Below are 15,156 nucleotides of genomic sequence, written 5' to 3' on the forward strand. Positions count from 1 at the left end.
TCGTCGCATGAAGTTATCTGGATCTTGGTAAGCAGTCTTTTTTTTTCAGGCTGAGGTAGTCCTTCTGCGGAATCCTCATGTCGTCTTAGTCTGTGTCGGGGTAGTCAGTACCGTTAATAGGTACTACACCCAGGGGAAAGGTTATGTCCAATATATATGCAGTGGAAGGCTACACAAACAGAAACTGTAAAATAATAGCCAGATGATCTAGATGAATTTTCTATATGATATGAGTCATTCAGGTAATATTCAATTGGGCACTGATAAAAGAGCAAGAAGAGAGCTGTGCGTAGAACATTGTTAGTAGTAAGACTAACATCTCAAAAAGGTTAAAGCAGTATAAACAACTCAACTGGTGGGAGGTGAGAGGTAAGTTCTGTACTTGAAAACAGGTATCCTGAAAAGATTCATAATTGTCACCTGTCGCAGAAGTGATGTCATCCAAATCCATAAAGAAAATACATTTTTGAGAATCATTCCGTTGTTGTTGGAAGAGAGGAGGATCATCAATGAGTGGTTATCACAGCTTTAGTGGCATAGTAGCTGTGCCTCAAAAAGGATTTTAACATTTACAGACTGGAATCTTTGACCAATTGAGTAGCCAAAACAGCAGGTCATCAGGAACACTTTCTCCAAGGATCTTGCTAGAAAGATGCAACACAGTCTCAAAAGGGTTTTAATGACAAACAGCCCCACCAAATGTGAAGTGGGTTATCCAGTTCTTTAAGACATCTCCAGAATAAATTTGGTATTCTTACATTCATCTTGCTCAGGGTATTAGGAGATCTGAACCTTTAAGAGAGCAATTTAAATTGTGTTTCAACTAAACAATTATCCTTCATATGTATGATCATTGTCCACTTGCCATTCCGCGATCTCATGTCCAAGGTCCCTTTCTCAGGCTTTAATATACCTCGGTAGAGGATTATACAAGTTCTCAAGTATTAGTTTGTATAATTTTAAAAATTAAAGCTAGGGATTGTTAGGTCTAGAGCATAATTGCTCAAATAGCGTAACTTCTCTGCTAGTTTCAGCAAGAAAACCTTTAACACCTAGAAAGTGGTGGAGTTACAAGTGTTTTCATTCCTGAGGGGGATTTTCCATTTCTTTTGGAGCTCACTAAAAGGGTTAACTCGGGTAGAACTCACCAGCTGGTCAACACGATAGACCCCTGCCTTCAGCCAGTCTCTAAAGGCAATATGGTCTAACCCTGGTGGCAACTGAAAATTTACTATGAATGACAACACTGGGGAGTTCATTGAAGAAATAAGTTTCCGGTATCTAAGACCTTTCAAGCACAAAAGAATGGTGGAGATGGAAGGATGTGTCAGTAAAGTGGGGATCCATGGAATGATACCAATTGGGACCTGTAAGGAGTGTTTCTAAATCTCTATCCATTACTTTGCAGTCACACCCTAGTACATTCCAATATACTATTTAACAATGTGGCTTGATAATAGCTAAAGATATAAGGGAGTTAAAGACTTCCTCTGTGTTTCGTTCTATAAAGTACCTCCAATTTCAAGTGAGGCCATTTACCCCAACCAAATGAAGTCCCATATCAATTTTAGGAGGTCTGAAAACCATTTGGGAGGTATGAGTATGGGCAACATCTGAAGAAGATATAACATTTTGACCAGTGAGTTCATTTTAAGTATGTTATGCCTCCCTGTCCAGGTGAAGTTCTTAGATTTCCAATTATGTAACTCTTTTCAAGTTCAGTTAACAATTAACCTGAAAAAGTTCACTCTTTTGTGAAATACGCTCCCAAATATATGATATGAGATTTTTGCCATACAAAGGGAAAGGCATGTTTCAGATCCTCTACCACTTGGGTGGTATGGTAAGGTTTACACAGTAGTAGTCTTCAAATCGACGCTGACAAACCCGACAGCACATAACCCGACATGATGACACTGATGGTGTCTTCCCCGACAAACTCTTCACACTGACTGCTTGAAATATACACCTCAAAGGATTCTGATCAATGACAATGCCAGGCGTCTAGAATGACGTCACTTTGATGCCTGACTGTATTATTGGTGCTGTTAAGGTGTTAAGGTGCACATTGTAGAGGCGCCGACTCTACAATGTGCTTTACAAAGGCTTGTAGATGGAAATTTCTTTGATTAGCTCCTAGTAAAGTCATCAGGTCCCGAGCTTTAACCAGTGGGGGTAAGAGCAATGGCGTCCTCCAATTCCGAAAGGGTAGACGGTTCCTCTAAGAGATCCCTGTCCTCTAATGAAAGTCTTGGGTAGTCGATCATAATAAATAAGCCCTAATTGGCGACTTTCTATTGACATCCCCTGAAGAACTAGCATCCCAAAGTAAATTATACAGCTTGGGATCGTAAAAGCAAAAGGCTGAGGCAATAAGTACAGCTTTAGGGCACGCTTTACCCTTCTCATCCTTAATGGAGAGAATAACATTCTGCCGGGCTTATTGATCCATCAGAAAAATCTGCTGCAGCACTTTGGTATCACAGTTTAATCCTGTCATTGAGCAGTTTGAGTGCAGTCCTTCTAGCTGTTAAATCTGCAAAAATGTCCTTGAAAAGGGAGGATTTATGAGTGGTTTCAAATATTTTGATTTTATGTAACAAAGCTTCCCTCTGGGCCTCTCTTTGTTGCTTACTGAAAGCACCCAAATTAATATATTTGCCCCAAATTATACATTTATGAGGTTCTCAAATGGTGAGTGTGGATCGAAGGTATTGTTCGGTGCTAAATATTAGAGATGAGTGGTTCGGATTACTTGAAATCCAATGAAATCTGACGTTGGTGATCCAAGTGAGTCATGACTCAGTTTTCCCTGCCAAACTCAAATCTCAAAATTAGGTGAAACTTCCTTTCCATGATTATTGTCTTTTGCAAAACTCGTGAGAGTTATGGATCGCCATCTTTTGTATATATAGTCCTCCCTCGTTCTCTCAAGTGCCATTTAAGAACAGAGCATGTAGGGAGGAGGTTAGCTGCAGTGTTCCACTATAAAATAGGATTCTATTGTTTTCTATTGTCCCTGGTTCACCCTTAACACTGTCATTATAGTAAAGCAGTTCTGTATTGAGTAGTCAGCTACAATAGTTTGCGGATCAATTGCTTTTTAATTTCAATCTTAAATACACTTTACACAGACTTGTGGTTACTGGTTGTTGTTAATGCATTCCATTTATATATAATAGAACTAGACAGTATATACAGACTGAGATAGATAGATAGATAGATAGATAGATAGATAGATAGATAGATAGATAGATAGATAGATAGATAGATAGATAGATAGATGGATAATTAGACAGACAGACAGATATCATTCTGAACTAACTAGTATATTTATATACTTTCCTGATGGAGTATCCTCCACTTGCCAGCCAGTTGGTAAGCATGAAAAATACGTCTTACACTTCGGATGATCTTCCTGAAATGGCATATTAACCCATTCTACAGATCTAGATGAGGGTCAAGTGTCCAGGTAAAGTCTCTGCTGTACACTAGTACTCGATCTTAAAGAGAGGTAACCAGTTCCAACACTTTTTAAAAGAAAGTTGTGTGACTTTCATTAGGGGCGTAAATATTAATAACAGTGAAAATTTGGTTAAATATCTTACAAGGAGACACCTCCCCTCCTCCAACCGATACAGCTCAGCCTCCATTACAGGTAAACGTTTGGCAAATAATATAGCAACACTTTTAGTCTTGGAATGGAAGCTGCTACAAAAGATTGCATGCAGGAAATATCTGTTACTACGATAAGGGGGAGATGCATAATGCTTAAAATGGGTTTCCTGTATAAGCGCTATATCTACTCTGTCAGAATGTACAGTTTGTAGTGCTTTAGATCTCTTCCCGGGGGAGTGGGGGGGTCTTCAATACTTTAGCAGTAGTTGATACCATGCATAATGTTTCTATCATAGGGGGCCTGGTAATATAGACAGCATTATCACAGGAAAGTCAAAATTGCTAGGTAACCATAGGCAAACCGAGGGGGGGGGGGGTAGTTCCTTGTGCCTGGAAAACCCCCCCAGGCCTGGGGCACTGTATAATTGAGGTGGCTGGACCCTGCTCCCGCTTCACATGGCTCTGCTTGAAAAGGGAGAGGTGCGTGCACCTAACAGTAGTGCACGCAGCATTGCCCATGTATATTATGGGGATGGGAAGAGTTGGAGAGCAGCCAAGCACTGTCTAAAATTATAGCCACGCCCCCATGCATTCTTGTCACGCCCACTGGCGGCATGGTGTGGAAACTCCCCTCTACAAATCCTGCATTTGCCCCTGGTAACGTACCCTTAAGCAGCATGGTTGGAATTCCAAAAGCCTTGCTACACATGTGTCACTCCCTTTCATGGCCATGCTGCCTCCCTAACAGGAAGGTTAATCCCACCAGCAGAAGGGGATCATAACAACTTCCCCATGTTTATATGCGATTATTAAAAAATGTGGGTAGAATTTAGTGAAGTTGCAGTTTCCTGTTCAGTAATTTGAAAAGACACTTCTGAATCTATTGTTCAATCTTTTGGTTCCCACACACATTTTTCCTTTTTAGAAATATATAAGTAATAACTATGAGTAATGATAGAATTCACTTAACAGCCTTTTACTTGCAATTCCTTTCCACTTAAATTTTCTTGTCTTACATGCCTGGCTGGACCTCTGTGTGTGGCCTGCTAGTATACACTAACTTTCTTTCTGTTCAGATTCCATCACTTAATTGTTAATAAATTAATGATTAAAATACCAGTCTCTCGTTACAGATCACTGCTATTCTATAAAAAATGTACAAACCATTTTCTGAGTAAACCAAGGTAAGAGGTCTCTGACACAGTAGCTCCCTCATACAAGGAGAGATTGTGTTACAAAATTAAAACACTGGCTCATGTCATTTCAGGATCTTTGGTTATTCTGAAGAAGATAACAGATTGTAAAACCTGCAGACACTGGTAAATACAAGGTGTTCTTTGTACCTGATGTCTAATGATTATCCTAATAATGCACATACTTTATTTCACGTTGTAGGTGGTCTGCAGGAACCGGCTGTCAGTCCACTTGTAATCTGTATTGGCTCTTAGTCACTGTCATCCATGCTCGAATAATTCAAGAAAACACTAGTTAGAAGCTGTAAGCTGCAGCCTGCCCGGATCTAGGGTAATAAGAACACTGCAAGTAGCCTCACAGTGCTTTTTCATGTATAATTCACGAGGGCAGTATAGTATGTTAGCCATTTTATTCTTTTATTTTAATGTATTTTCCTTTCTTACAATTTCACCTATAATAAAACTTAATAGAAAAAGGTTTGAAAAAACCACAATATTTTCACTATATATTTCAGTTTAACATTGCATTTAACTATATAATATAATCAATTTTTGGTATTCTGTGTCAATATTTACTGCACTACACAGTTATATTGCATATTTTGTTTTAACTTCTTTTACTTTCGACTTTAGTGGTGCTAGACATGCATGTGACTCCCTCTTGACAAGTGCGGCAAGAGGCAATAGAATAAGGAGATTTATGGGGCATATTTATCATTAAAGCCCCGATCTCGGAGAAACCTAGGGCTTTTTAATGATCACTTACCGTAGCAATGAAAAATTATTTTTATCTGCCAATTTACAAAAAAATATTGCTTATGTAGCAGAGCTACTCAACTGTCCTGGTGAAACTGCCCCGAAAAGGTAAGGGCTAACTTTGCTGGGCCAGTTTCTACAGATGTATGGATGTGTGAGTCCGCTTGCTGGAGAATTTAGCTTTCAGTTCCACTTTTTAATTTATTTGAATTTTTTTTTTTAACATTAATGCAGAATAAAGGATTTTTTATGTTTTTGCTCATTTATCATCATCTCGAGATAACAGTACAAGTGCTGTTGCAATAAATGTTAAAGCCACAGTAACAATCTTTTTATTGACCTATGGAGAAGGGGAGGGAGAGGTGCACATGTTGCATAATAATGATTAATTTAGTATTATTATTTATTTATAAGATGCCTCAAAAGGTCTGCAACGGCGAACATGAAACTTACAGTAGTATACAATACACAGACAGCAAGGATCCATAATATATTACAAAATACATTATTAAACTAAAATAATTATGGAGAAACCATACGTCTTCTTATAAATAGATTACACACGGATAAGTTGGTGATGCAAGGTATTTACAGGACAGTGAGTAAGAGGGATGGTAATGTCCAATATAAAGTAGGATTGAACTTAAGAAAACAGGGCTAGGGAAGCAGACCTAGAAGTACAGAGTGATGCAATAGTAGAAGGAGCATTCCAGCAAGGTGTGGACAGAGGAGAAGAGAAGAAAAAAGAGGAAAGACAGTGGGAGAGTTAGGACGAAGGAAAGGAAGAGAGGAAGAAGAGTAGGAAGGTTGAACAAAGGGAGCATATAGAAGAAGGGAGAGGACGGAAGGGAGAGAGATGCAAAGCATGATAAATTTAGAGAATAGCCTGAGATTGTGAAATGAGTGAATACCTGAGAAAGATGGTAATGAGAGCTTAACAGTGAGGTGAGGTGATAGCGATAATGTATAAGGCAAGGTGGAGGAAAATAAATATTACCAACATCAAGGAAGTGGAAAGGGATTAGGACAGTAGCGATGCGGCATAGGTGTGTAAAACATAGTAATGGGTCACACCTACACACTTTAAGCAGTAATATGGCAGAGCAATAATGATGCACAGCAAGGTTAATGTAGAGCAGAATGGTGGCAATGCAATAGTGAGGTAAAAGCAACATCATTATGCACATATATATGGAAGAACAAAACAATTGTGAGGATGACACAGTACAATGAGGTAGGGGAAGCAAACCTATGGCACACTAACACTATGGTAAAGCAATGCAGTGGCTATAGTAAGGCAATACATCATCATCCTCATCATTTATTTATATAGCGCCAACATTATCCGTAGCGCTTTACAATTGGGGACAAACATAATAAACTAATAAACAAACTGGGTAAAACAGACAAAAAGGTGAGAAGGCCAGTAAATGAAGCCATGAAGTATAGAGGTCTGTGGAGGTGGAAGGAAGACAGGCAGGGGAGTGCTGGCAAATTCTAGCTTGGGGGACATCACTCGACTCAGCAGCCTATTAGGAGTGTTTTAAAGGGAAAAAAATGCAGATGCCCCCCAGCCCAGCCTGCCCCTGAAGACAGGACAGAAGCAGAGGGTCAGTGTGATAAAAGGATGAGATCCAGAGGTAATCCTGAGCAGCAGATTGGGAAGGATACAGAGGTAGCAGCCAGATTAGATCTGCCCAGAATTATCATGCATACTATAGCCCCATCCTAACTTCTCCTCTAGACAATTCCCCAGCATACAGCCACAGTCAAGCAACAGAGGAACATTGCAATTATAGAGAAAAGAGTAGAACAGTGGCACTCTTTCCTCTAGATTTAATTTAGTACATACCCCCCTACATTTGTAACAATACAGCATATAAACATACTGTATATTCAATCAAAACATAACATTATTGGCAGAATATAAAATTAACTACATTTCATTATAGAAGACTGTGTTACGAGCCGCGGCGGTGCCCAGCTGCCGCGACTCTGCTACCTCCGTCCCGGCCGTCGCTATGGCAACTGGGATATCACTTCCGGGGCCAGGCAGACTTTTGCCGTAGCAACGGCCGGACGCTAAGTAGTTCAGCGCCGCATCCCGGCACTGTGGGCAGCCGGGCGCGTGCGCTATTTTGCAAATAGCCTGTGGGCTAATTAATATTACTAATTAAGTAAGTGGCACAGCTAGGCTCTGATTGGTCACACTGTATATTTAAGGCAGGGAGGGCTTAGCCTCCCTGCTGGTTAAAGCTTCCAGATCCCTGTGTTGCTGCCTGCTGCTATATTCCTGTACTCCTGGTGTTAAGCCTTTGGATTGTTACCTACCGTGTATGACCCCTGCCTGTTAACTGGATTTGTCTTTTGCCCGTGACCTCGACCCTTGGAGTGTTTCCTGACGATTCTTCCTGGCAAGTGACCCCTGACCTCGGCCTGTCCTTTGGAATTGCTGTCTGCCATTACCCTCTGCTCCCGGGTTCCCCACAGCTGGTACACGCCACACGACCCTCTGTAGTCTGCAGCCAAGTCTGTCCCCAACACTAGGGGCTCCAGCAAACACCTGACTATCAGAGTAGACTCCGGGTGGTGTTGTACTGGTTGGAGGGGTTCCTGACAGACTGTGATTAGTTTACCTTATTCTTAGTGACAAATACACATCCCACATAACAACAATAAAGCAGTGTTGTTTGCTATTCAGTTATGACAGCTTGGACATCTAGTGGGAAACTTCCTTGAATTCTATTAAGAATAGAAGTCCATCTGGAGCCTGAGTTTCTTTCACGTTTCTCCAACTGTTAATATACTCCCTTGTAAAATGAGGTTTATAAGTGTTAATTGATCTCTTCACAATGGTTACAGAACCATATGGTTAAGATCTAAAAAAAAATCTCATCTGGTGTTTCTTTGCTATATGGCAACTTAAATCACAAGAGACTATAAAGTTTATTGTTAAGTTCAATTCTAGATATGATTAATTAGCATTTTAGAAAACTGTAAAAGTGTTACAGTATATTTGATAGTTGTAGTTAGTTATATAAATATATAGTATATCTGCAACAGTCCTGATTTTGGAGGGACATCCCAATTTGCGGGCCACAAAAGGGGTGTGGTTTAACAGACAAGTGGGTGCAGTTTTACCCAAATTTGCACCAGTTGTGGGCAGAGTTTGTGTGAAAGGGGTGGGGCTTATTTTCTACTACTTTTGGGATTCTAATTGTTGGGATTAACACGTGTCCCTCTTTTTGGACATATTCTGTATTTGTACCCCAATGCTTTTCCTCTTTGCTTTCAATGGCCCATCTTTTTGGTGTGATGTAATCCCTCATGGCCGTGGCTTTAACAAACGTCTTTTTGGCTCTCAAGCTTAAAATATTGACCACCCTGTATATCATTATGTTTGGTTTTTGGTGTTTGTACCTGTGTTTAATAAGCAGTGTTTTATAATAATATGTCTCTGAAAGTCTTCTGTACTGTGTGTTTCTTAGTGGAAGTGACTGTATCAATCTAAAAATAATACCATGCAGAAATTCTGTTTCTTCTTGGTAGAAAATCTCTTTATCTTTTTGATTGGATAATTGGTACATTATCAGTTTTAACCTCTCAAAAGATTATTGTACTCCAAGTATTATTTTTGCTCTGAAATAGTGCTTTCATTCTATTTGACAGATCCCCACCATTGTGGGACAGTTATAACAGATAGGTAGGTTGTCCCTATGTAGCCAAACCCTTTAAACAAACCTTTAAGTACAGATAGATTTACGTTTAAGCTTTCATCTAAGATTTAACACATTTATGAATTAATCCAAATAATTTAACAAATACGTATATATTGTATCCTGCTACTCCTTTGTCTCATGAGCACAATAATCTGGATAAAAGCTCTTTCAGAATAGTTTATATCACAAATCAATTAAAATTGGCCAATGCTCCCAACTTGTACCGTCTTAGCTGACTGGTAAATAAATTAAATGTATAAATTGCAAAGACAGTTGAGGAGCTATTGTGGACACTGGTTTTCACACAAGTGAGCCTGTGTATCATATTATCTATAAACTGAGACTATGCTGATTTAGTTATGTCACTGCTAAGTATGTGCTCTGGACTAACAATTCATTAAGGCCCTTTCTATATTTGGCACTTGAAAGGAGCCAAGGGATTAAGCTAGAAGTCTTTATGAAATCTGGCCGCTCAGATATTTTATTTCCTTTTCTTTATCCAGATCATGCCTTTGCGTTCCAATTTTCAGCCTACTAGGGAATTTTATAATTACTTGCGATTTATTGGAAGCCAGAGACATTGTGAAAATAGGACACAATAATCTATGTTAAGATATTTTTGTTTTGTCCTGGTTATTACATCTACCCGGTGTAGTAAGTATTTTCTACAGTACGGTCAGTGTCTTCACCTGAGATATGCAGACAGTTTAATAAAACTCTCCAGGGGACACATACTGTATCTCCAACTCTATCCTAAGTTTGAAATGTCAGAGTTTTCATTAAATAATAAATTGACTTTTAGGACAATTATATTATGATTTAATGCATCTTAGCGCACAATTATGGCTTTACATACTGTAAGTAAACTGGGTTAGTAGATTGTGTGCAATAACATATTAAAAAGCTCAACATAAATAGCTGTCAGTTCTTCCAGAACTAGATTAGAATTATCTTTAAAGGTTCCGCTTTCAAAAAATACTTTTAAAAAATAACATCCTCCCCGGAGCTCCCTTCCTTTATTCTAGCAGCTCCTAATGAAATTGAGCCCACAATTTGGACCCAATTTGGAGAGGTTGTCGCAGTTGCACCTGCCTCCCGTGGTATCATGCTACCAATGCAGCAGACTCAAACAAGGACATCTGAAGGATCCAGTTTCAACAATTATGTTAGTAGACTATAATGGTGGTAGTAGTGGTTGTAGTGATAGGATCGACAGTATGCTTCATGGCAGCATGCCCTGCACATTAGATCTTTGTTTGTAGTGACCCCCCAGTGCTTGGGAAGAGAAGCACCCACCCAGTCAAGTAAGAAACCTGTGACATTAGTGTTTAAAACCACTTATAAAAAAATATAGTATTTCAATATAAGTCTCCATGAAATTCCATTCTCTTCCAAACTTTTGCTATGCTTTTACACTACATTTTTACGCTATGCTTACTACAGTGGCACAATGGTTAGCATTGCTGCCTCATAGCGCTGGGGTTTGATTCCAGGCGGGAATTTTTTTGTGGAGTTTGTATGTTCTCCCTGTGTTTGCGTGGGTTTCCGGCAGATGCTCTGGTATCCTCCCACGCTCCAAACGCATACTGGTCGGTTAATTGGCTGCTGACTAAAATGGACCCTCGTGTGTTTGTGTGCTTATGTAATAGGAAATTTAGACTGTACGTTACAATGGGGCAGGAAGTGATGTGAGTGACAAATATTCTCAGTACAGCGCTGTGTAATATGATGGTGGTGCTATATAAATGAACAATAAAAATAATAAATATGGTTAGCTTGAATCCCAGTGTCAGCTTCTTTTAAGGAGATGGAAGCTAGAAAAAGTTAAAACATATAAAATAACAAAATCACCTTATTATTTATTTATGTCACATTTCATAGAATCATCTCTGGGATTATGTCTCATCCTGGGCACTCACTGGCAGCCCCAAATACAGTGTCATCGCCTTGTCCAGTCGTGAGACAGACTCTGTCAGCATTTTTAAGAGTAGCCTGATAATTGCATTGTTTTAAGTTTTGTCAAGAATTTAGACAGTAAACAGTTTAGACAGTAAATTAAATCGCTTAGACAAACGCGTAGAGGGAATGGAGAGGATAACTGTGTGTGACGTTTGCTCTTTATTGGATGATCCACAGAAATGTTGGTAAAAAACCTGCAAGTGACTATGATAAGCTTATACATTTATTGATTTCTGGTACGTGCAATTTTTTTTTTTTGTATTTTAATAAGACTGTATGTTGAATAACACACCATGGAAGCGCCCCCTGTACATTTCATTTTTTTTAGAATTCATATATATACACATATACATATTATATATACTTATTGCTTCACAAACTTGTTTGACTGATTGTATTTATTATTGTTTTCCTGCACAAGTCACTTTTTCTTTTCCTTTCCGATGTTGATTGAACATTGATTGTTATTTTCTATTTATTTAATATTTATGAAAAATATAAGTTTCCACGGTTCAACTCCAGAATATGTGATATGCCAAAGAGTGTTTCAGTTATTAAAGAAAAAAAATCTAATAGCTGAGTCCCCCCACGTCATGGCGAAGTTTGTATGCTCATATTGAAAATACAGTGGTAACAAATCCCTTCAAATTAACTTATAAATCACATTTTTTATTTCAGTTTGTAGCTCTGCAATGAAACTTTCACCTTTGACCAGTACCTTTACATTCCAGCAGGTTCTGAGAAGTTCAGAAAGACATCTACTTATACAATTATAAATATTTTTTTTTACCGTGCAGTAAATATAATTAATAGTGTATACTGTAAGTGATAGCAAAATGTAACTTATATATAAAGCAAATTAAATAACGATTAGTTTTTGTTTTTATGTAGTTTTACCCTTTCCCCAATTTTTAGTTACTATGTAAACAGAACCACTGCTGCTAATATTATTTTAATAAGATTATTAAAATAATAATTCAGTAAATTTGGGTCCACATTACCTTGGTCTCCGGAATGCTAAGCCATACTGTTGACAAGCCAGCCCCACAGTTGGAGTATAAACAATAGGCATAAATCTCTCAATGTCTGATGTCAAAACTTTGTAGAAAAGCTTTTCATTCCGATCCTGAAGTCCCATTAATAAAATATACCTGTAGCAACAAATAAATATATTACCAGGACATTTACATAATCACAATTTAACAACATGTGTCAAACTTTAGAATTGTTATAGCCATATTCAATTTGTAAAATATATGCTACTTTCCTATGGAGAATTGTGATATATCATGGCAACTTTCATTATTTCATATAGCAGATGAAATATAGCAGAACCTCTTTACTTTCCAGATGCTTAGATTACTTTGCCCATCTCCTGCAGTAGTCAATTAGACCTAACTTACAGCAATGTCACAGGATAAGCAAACAGCCACACAACTACTTCTTTAGAAATCTTCAGTTTATTAGCATACCATTAAGGTTTACACACAGTGCACCTTATTTCCAAAGCGTAAATGGCCTTGGTTTTGCACCAGTCCACTTAGATTGTTTGCCCCACATGCCTCAAGATATATGCCTACAATCCGCTAATGCAGACTAGAAGTCCGTCTCTGTGTATGGGGAGGTGAAAAGTCTGATTAGGTGCACTACCTTGTTAACCTTACATCAAACTCCAACTACATCAAACTTCAACTTCCTACTACTTTATAATCATCAACTTTCATTAACTAAAAAAGTTACATTTTTCTCCTAAAATACTGTTTACTTTAGCCTAACTAATGACTTAAATTAATCATGAGAAAGGGTAGGGACTATTGGTACTGTCTTTACTAAATGTTGCACAATTGTGTGCTGCAGCTGTTTATACATAGAACAAAGTGTGCCTAATTGTGTCTTTTTTACCGAAGCACAAACCTGGAAACTGAAAAATGCGTGTGATTTGATTTTATTAGAGATGAGCGGGCTCGGATATCTGAAATCCGAGCCCACCCGAACGTTGTCGATTCGAGCCGGATCCGAGACAGATCCGGGTATTCCCGCCAATTGCAAAACTGAAACCGAGGCTCTGAGTCATAATCCCGCTGTCGGATCTCGCGATACTCGTATTCTATAAATTCCCCGCTAGCCGCAGCCATCTTCACTCGGCATTGATCAGGGTAGAGGGAGGTTGTGTTAGGTGGTCCTCTGTCCTGCTATATCTCGTGCTGTGCTGTGCTGTGCTGTTCAGTTCTGTGCTGTGCTGTTCAGTTCTGTGCTGTGCTGTGCTGTGTTCTGCTCAGTCCAGTGGTGCTGTGTCCTGTGCTCTGTCCTTCTGAGTTCAGTGGTGCTGCTGGGTCCTGTGCTGTGTCCTGTTCAGTCCAGTGGTGCTGTGTCCTGTGCTCTGTCCTTCTAAGGGCATTGTTATTTCCCCATTATTCCCAAGTTATAAAAAAATTGAAAAAAAGTTATAATTTTTTTTTTTTTTTTTAAAAATATCCAAAAACAATCCTGCAGTATAAGTCCATTGGTACTGCAATATTACAAAGTTCACATATTCTGCAGTATAAGTCCATTGGTACTGCAATATTACAAAGTTCACTGATTCTGCAGTATAAGTCCAGTGGTACTGCAATATTACAAAGTTCACTGATTCTGCAGTATAAGTCCATTGGTACTGCTATATTACAAAGTTCACTGATTCAGCAGTATAATTCCAGTGGTACTGCTATATTACAAAGTTCACTGATTCAGCAGTATAAGTCCAGTGGTACTGCAATATTACAAAGTTCACTGATTCAGCAGTATAAGTCCATTGGTACTGCTATATTACAAAGTTCACTGATTCAGCAGTATAAGTCCAGTGGTACTGCTATATTACAAAGTTCACTGATTCAGCAGTATAAGTCCAGTGGTACTGCAATGTTACAAAGTTCACTGATTCTGCAGTATAAGTTCAGTGGTACTGCAATATTACAAAGTTCACTGATTCTGCAGTATAAGTCCATTGGTACTGCTATATTACAAAGTTCACTGATTCAGCAGTATAATTCCAGTGGTACTGCTATATTACAAGGTTCACTGATTCAGCAGTATAAGTCCAGTGGTACTGCTATATTACAAAGTTCACTGATTCTGCAGTATAAGTCCAGTGGTACTGCTATATTACAAAGTTCACTGGTTCTGCAGTATAAGTCCATTGGTACGGCTATATTACAAAGTTCACTGATTCTGCAGTATAAGTCCATTGGTACTGCTATATTACAAAGTTCACTGATTCTGCAGTATAAGTCCATTGGTACTGCTTTATTACAAAGTTCACTGATTCTGCAGTATAAGTCCATTGGTACTGCTATATTACAAAGTTCACTGATTCAGCAGTATAATTCCAGTGGTACTGCTATATTACAAAGTTCACTGATTCTGCAGTATAAGTCCATTGGTACTGCTATATTACAAAGTTCACTGATTCAGCAGTATAATTCCAGTGGTACTGCTATATTACAAAGTTCACTGATTCAGCAGTATAATTCCAGTGGTACTGCTATATTACAAAGTTCCTTGATTCAGCAGTATAATTCCAGTGGTACTGCTATATTACAAAGTTCACTGATTCAGCAGTATAAGTACAGTGGTACTGCTATATTACAAAGTTCACTGATTCAGCAGTATAAGTCCAGTGGTACTCTCCTGTGCCGCATATAATTTTTAAAGGCTTTGCCGAGTGTGTGTGGCTTAGGGGTACGCTCTCTTGTGCTACATATAATGGAAAACAAAAATTTGGAGGATAAAGTAGGGAAAGATCAAGACCTACTTCCTCCTAATGCTGAAGCTGCGGCCACTAGTCATGACATAGACGATGAAATGCCATCAACGTCGTCTGGCAAGCCCGATGCCCAATCTCCTAGTACAGGGCATGTAAAATCCAAAAAGCC

General features: G+C 38.7%; 1 protein-coding gene across 1 annotated transcript in view; it reads right to left on the minus strand.

Annotated features, from left to right (window-relative positions):
* ME1 (malic enzyme 1) overlaps nt 1-15,156 on the minus strand; it is a 318,849-nt gene that overhangs the window by 242,186 nt on the left and 61,507 nt on the right. The window contains exon 3 of the mRNA XM_075202703.1: nt 12,247-12,396. Within this exon, the coding sequence (XP_075058804.1) occupies nt 12,247-12,396 (150 nt within the window). The remainder of the gene's footprint in view (nt 1-12,246; nt 12,397-15,156) is intronic.

Source organism: Mixophyes fleayi, chromosome 3, assembly GCF_038048845.1.
Source record: "Mixophyes fleayi isolate aMixFle1 chromosome 3, aMixFle1.hap1, whole genome shotgun sequence".
In the NCBI taxonomy this organism is placed as follows: domain Eukaryota; kingdom Metazoa; phylum Chordata; class Amphibia; order Anura; family Limnodynastidae; genus Mixophyes; species Mixophyes fleayi.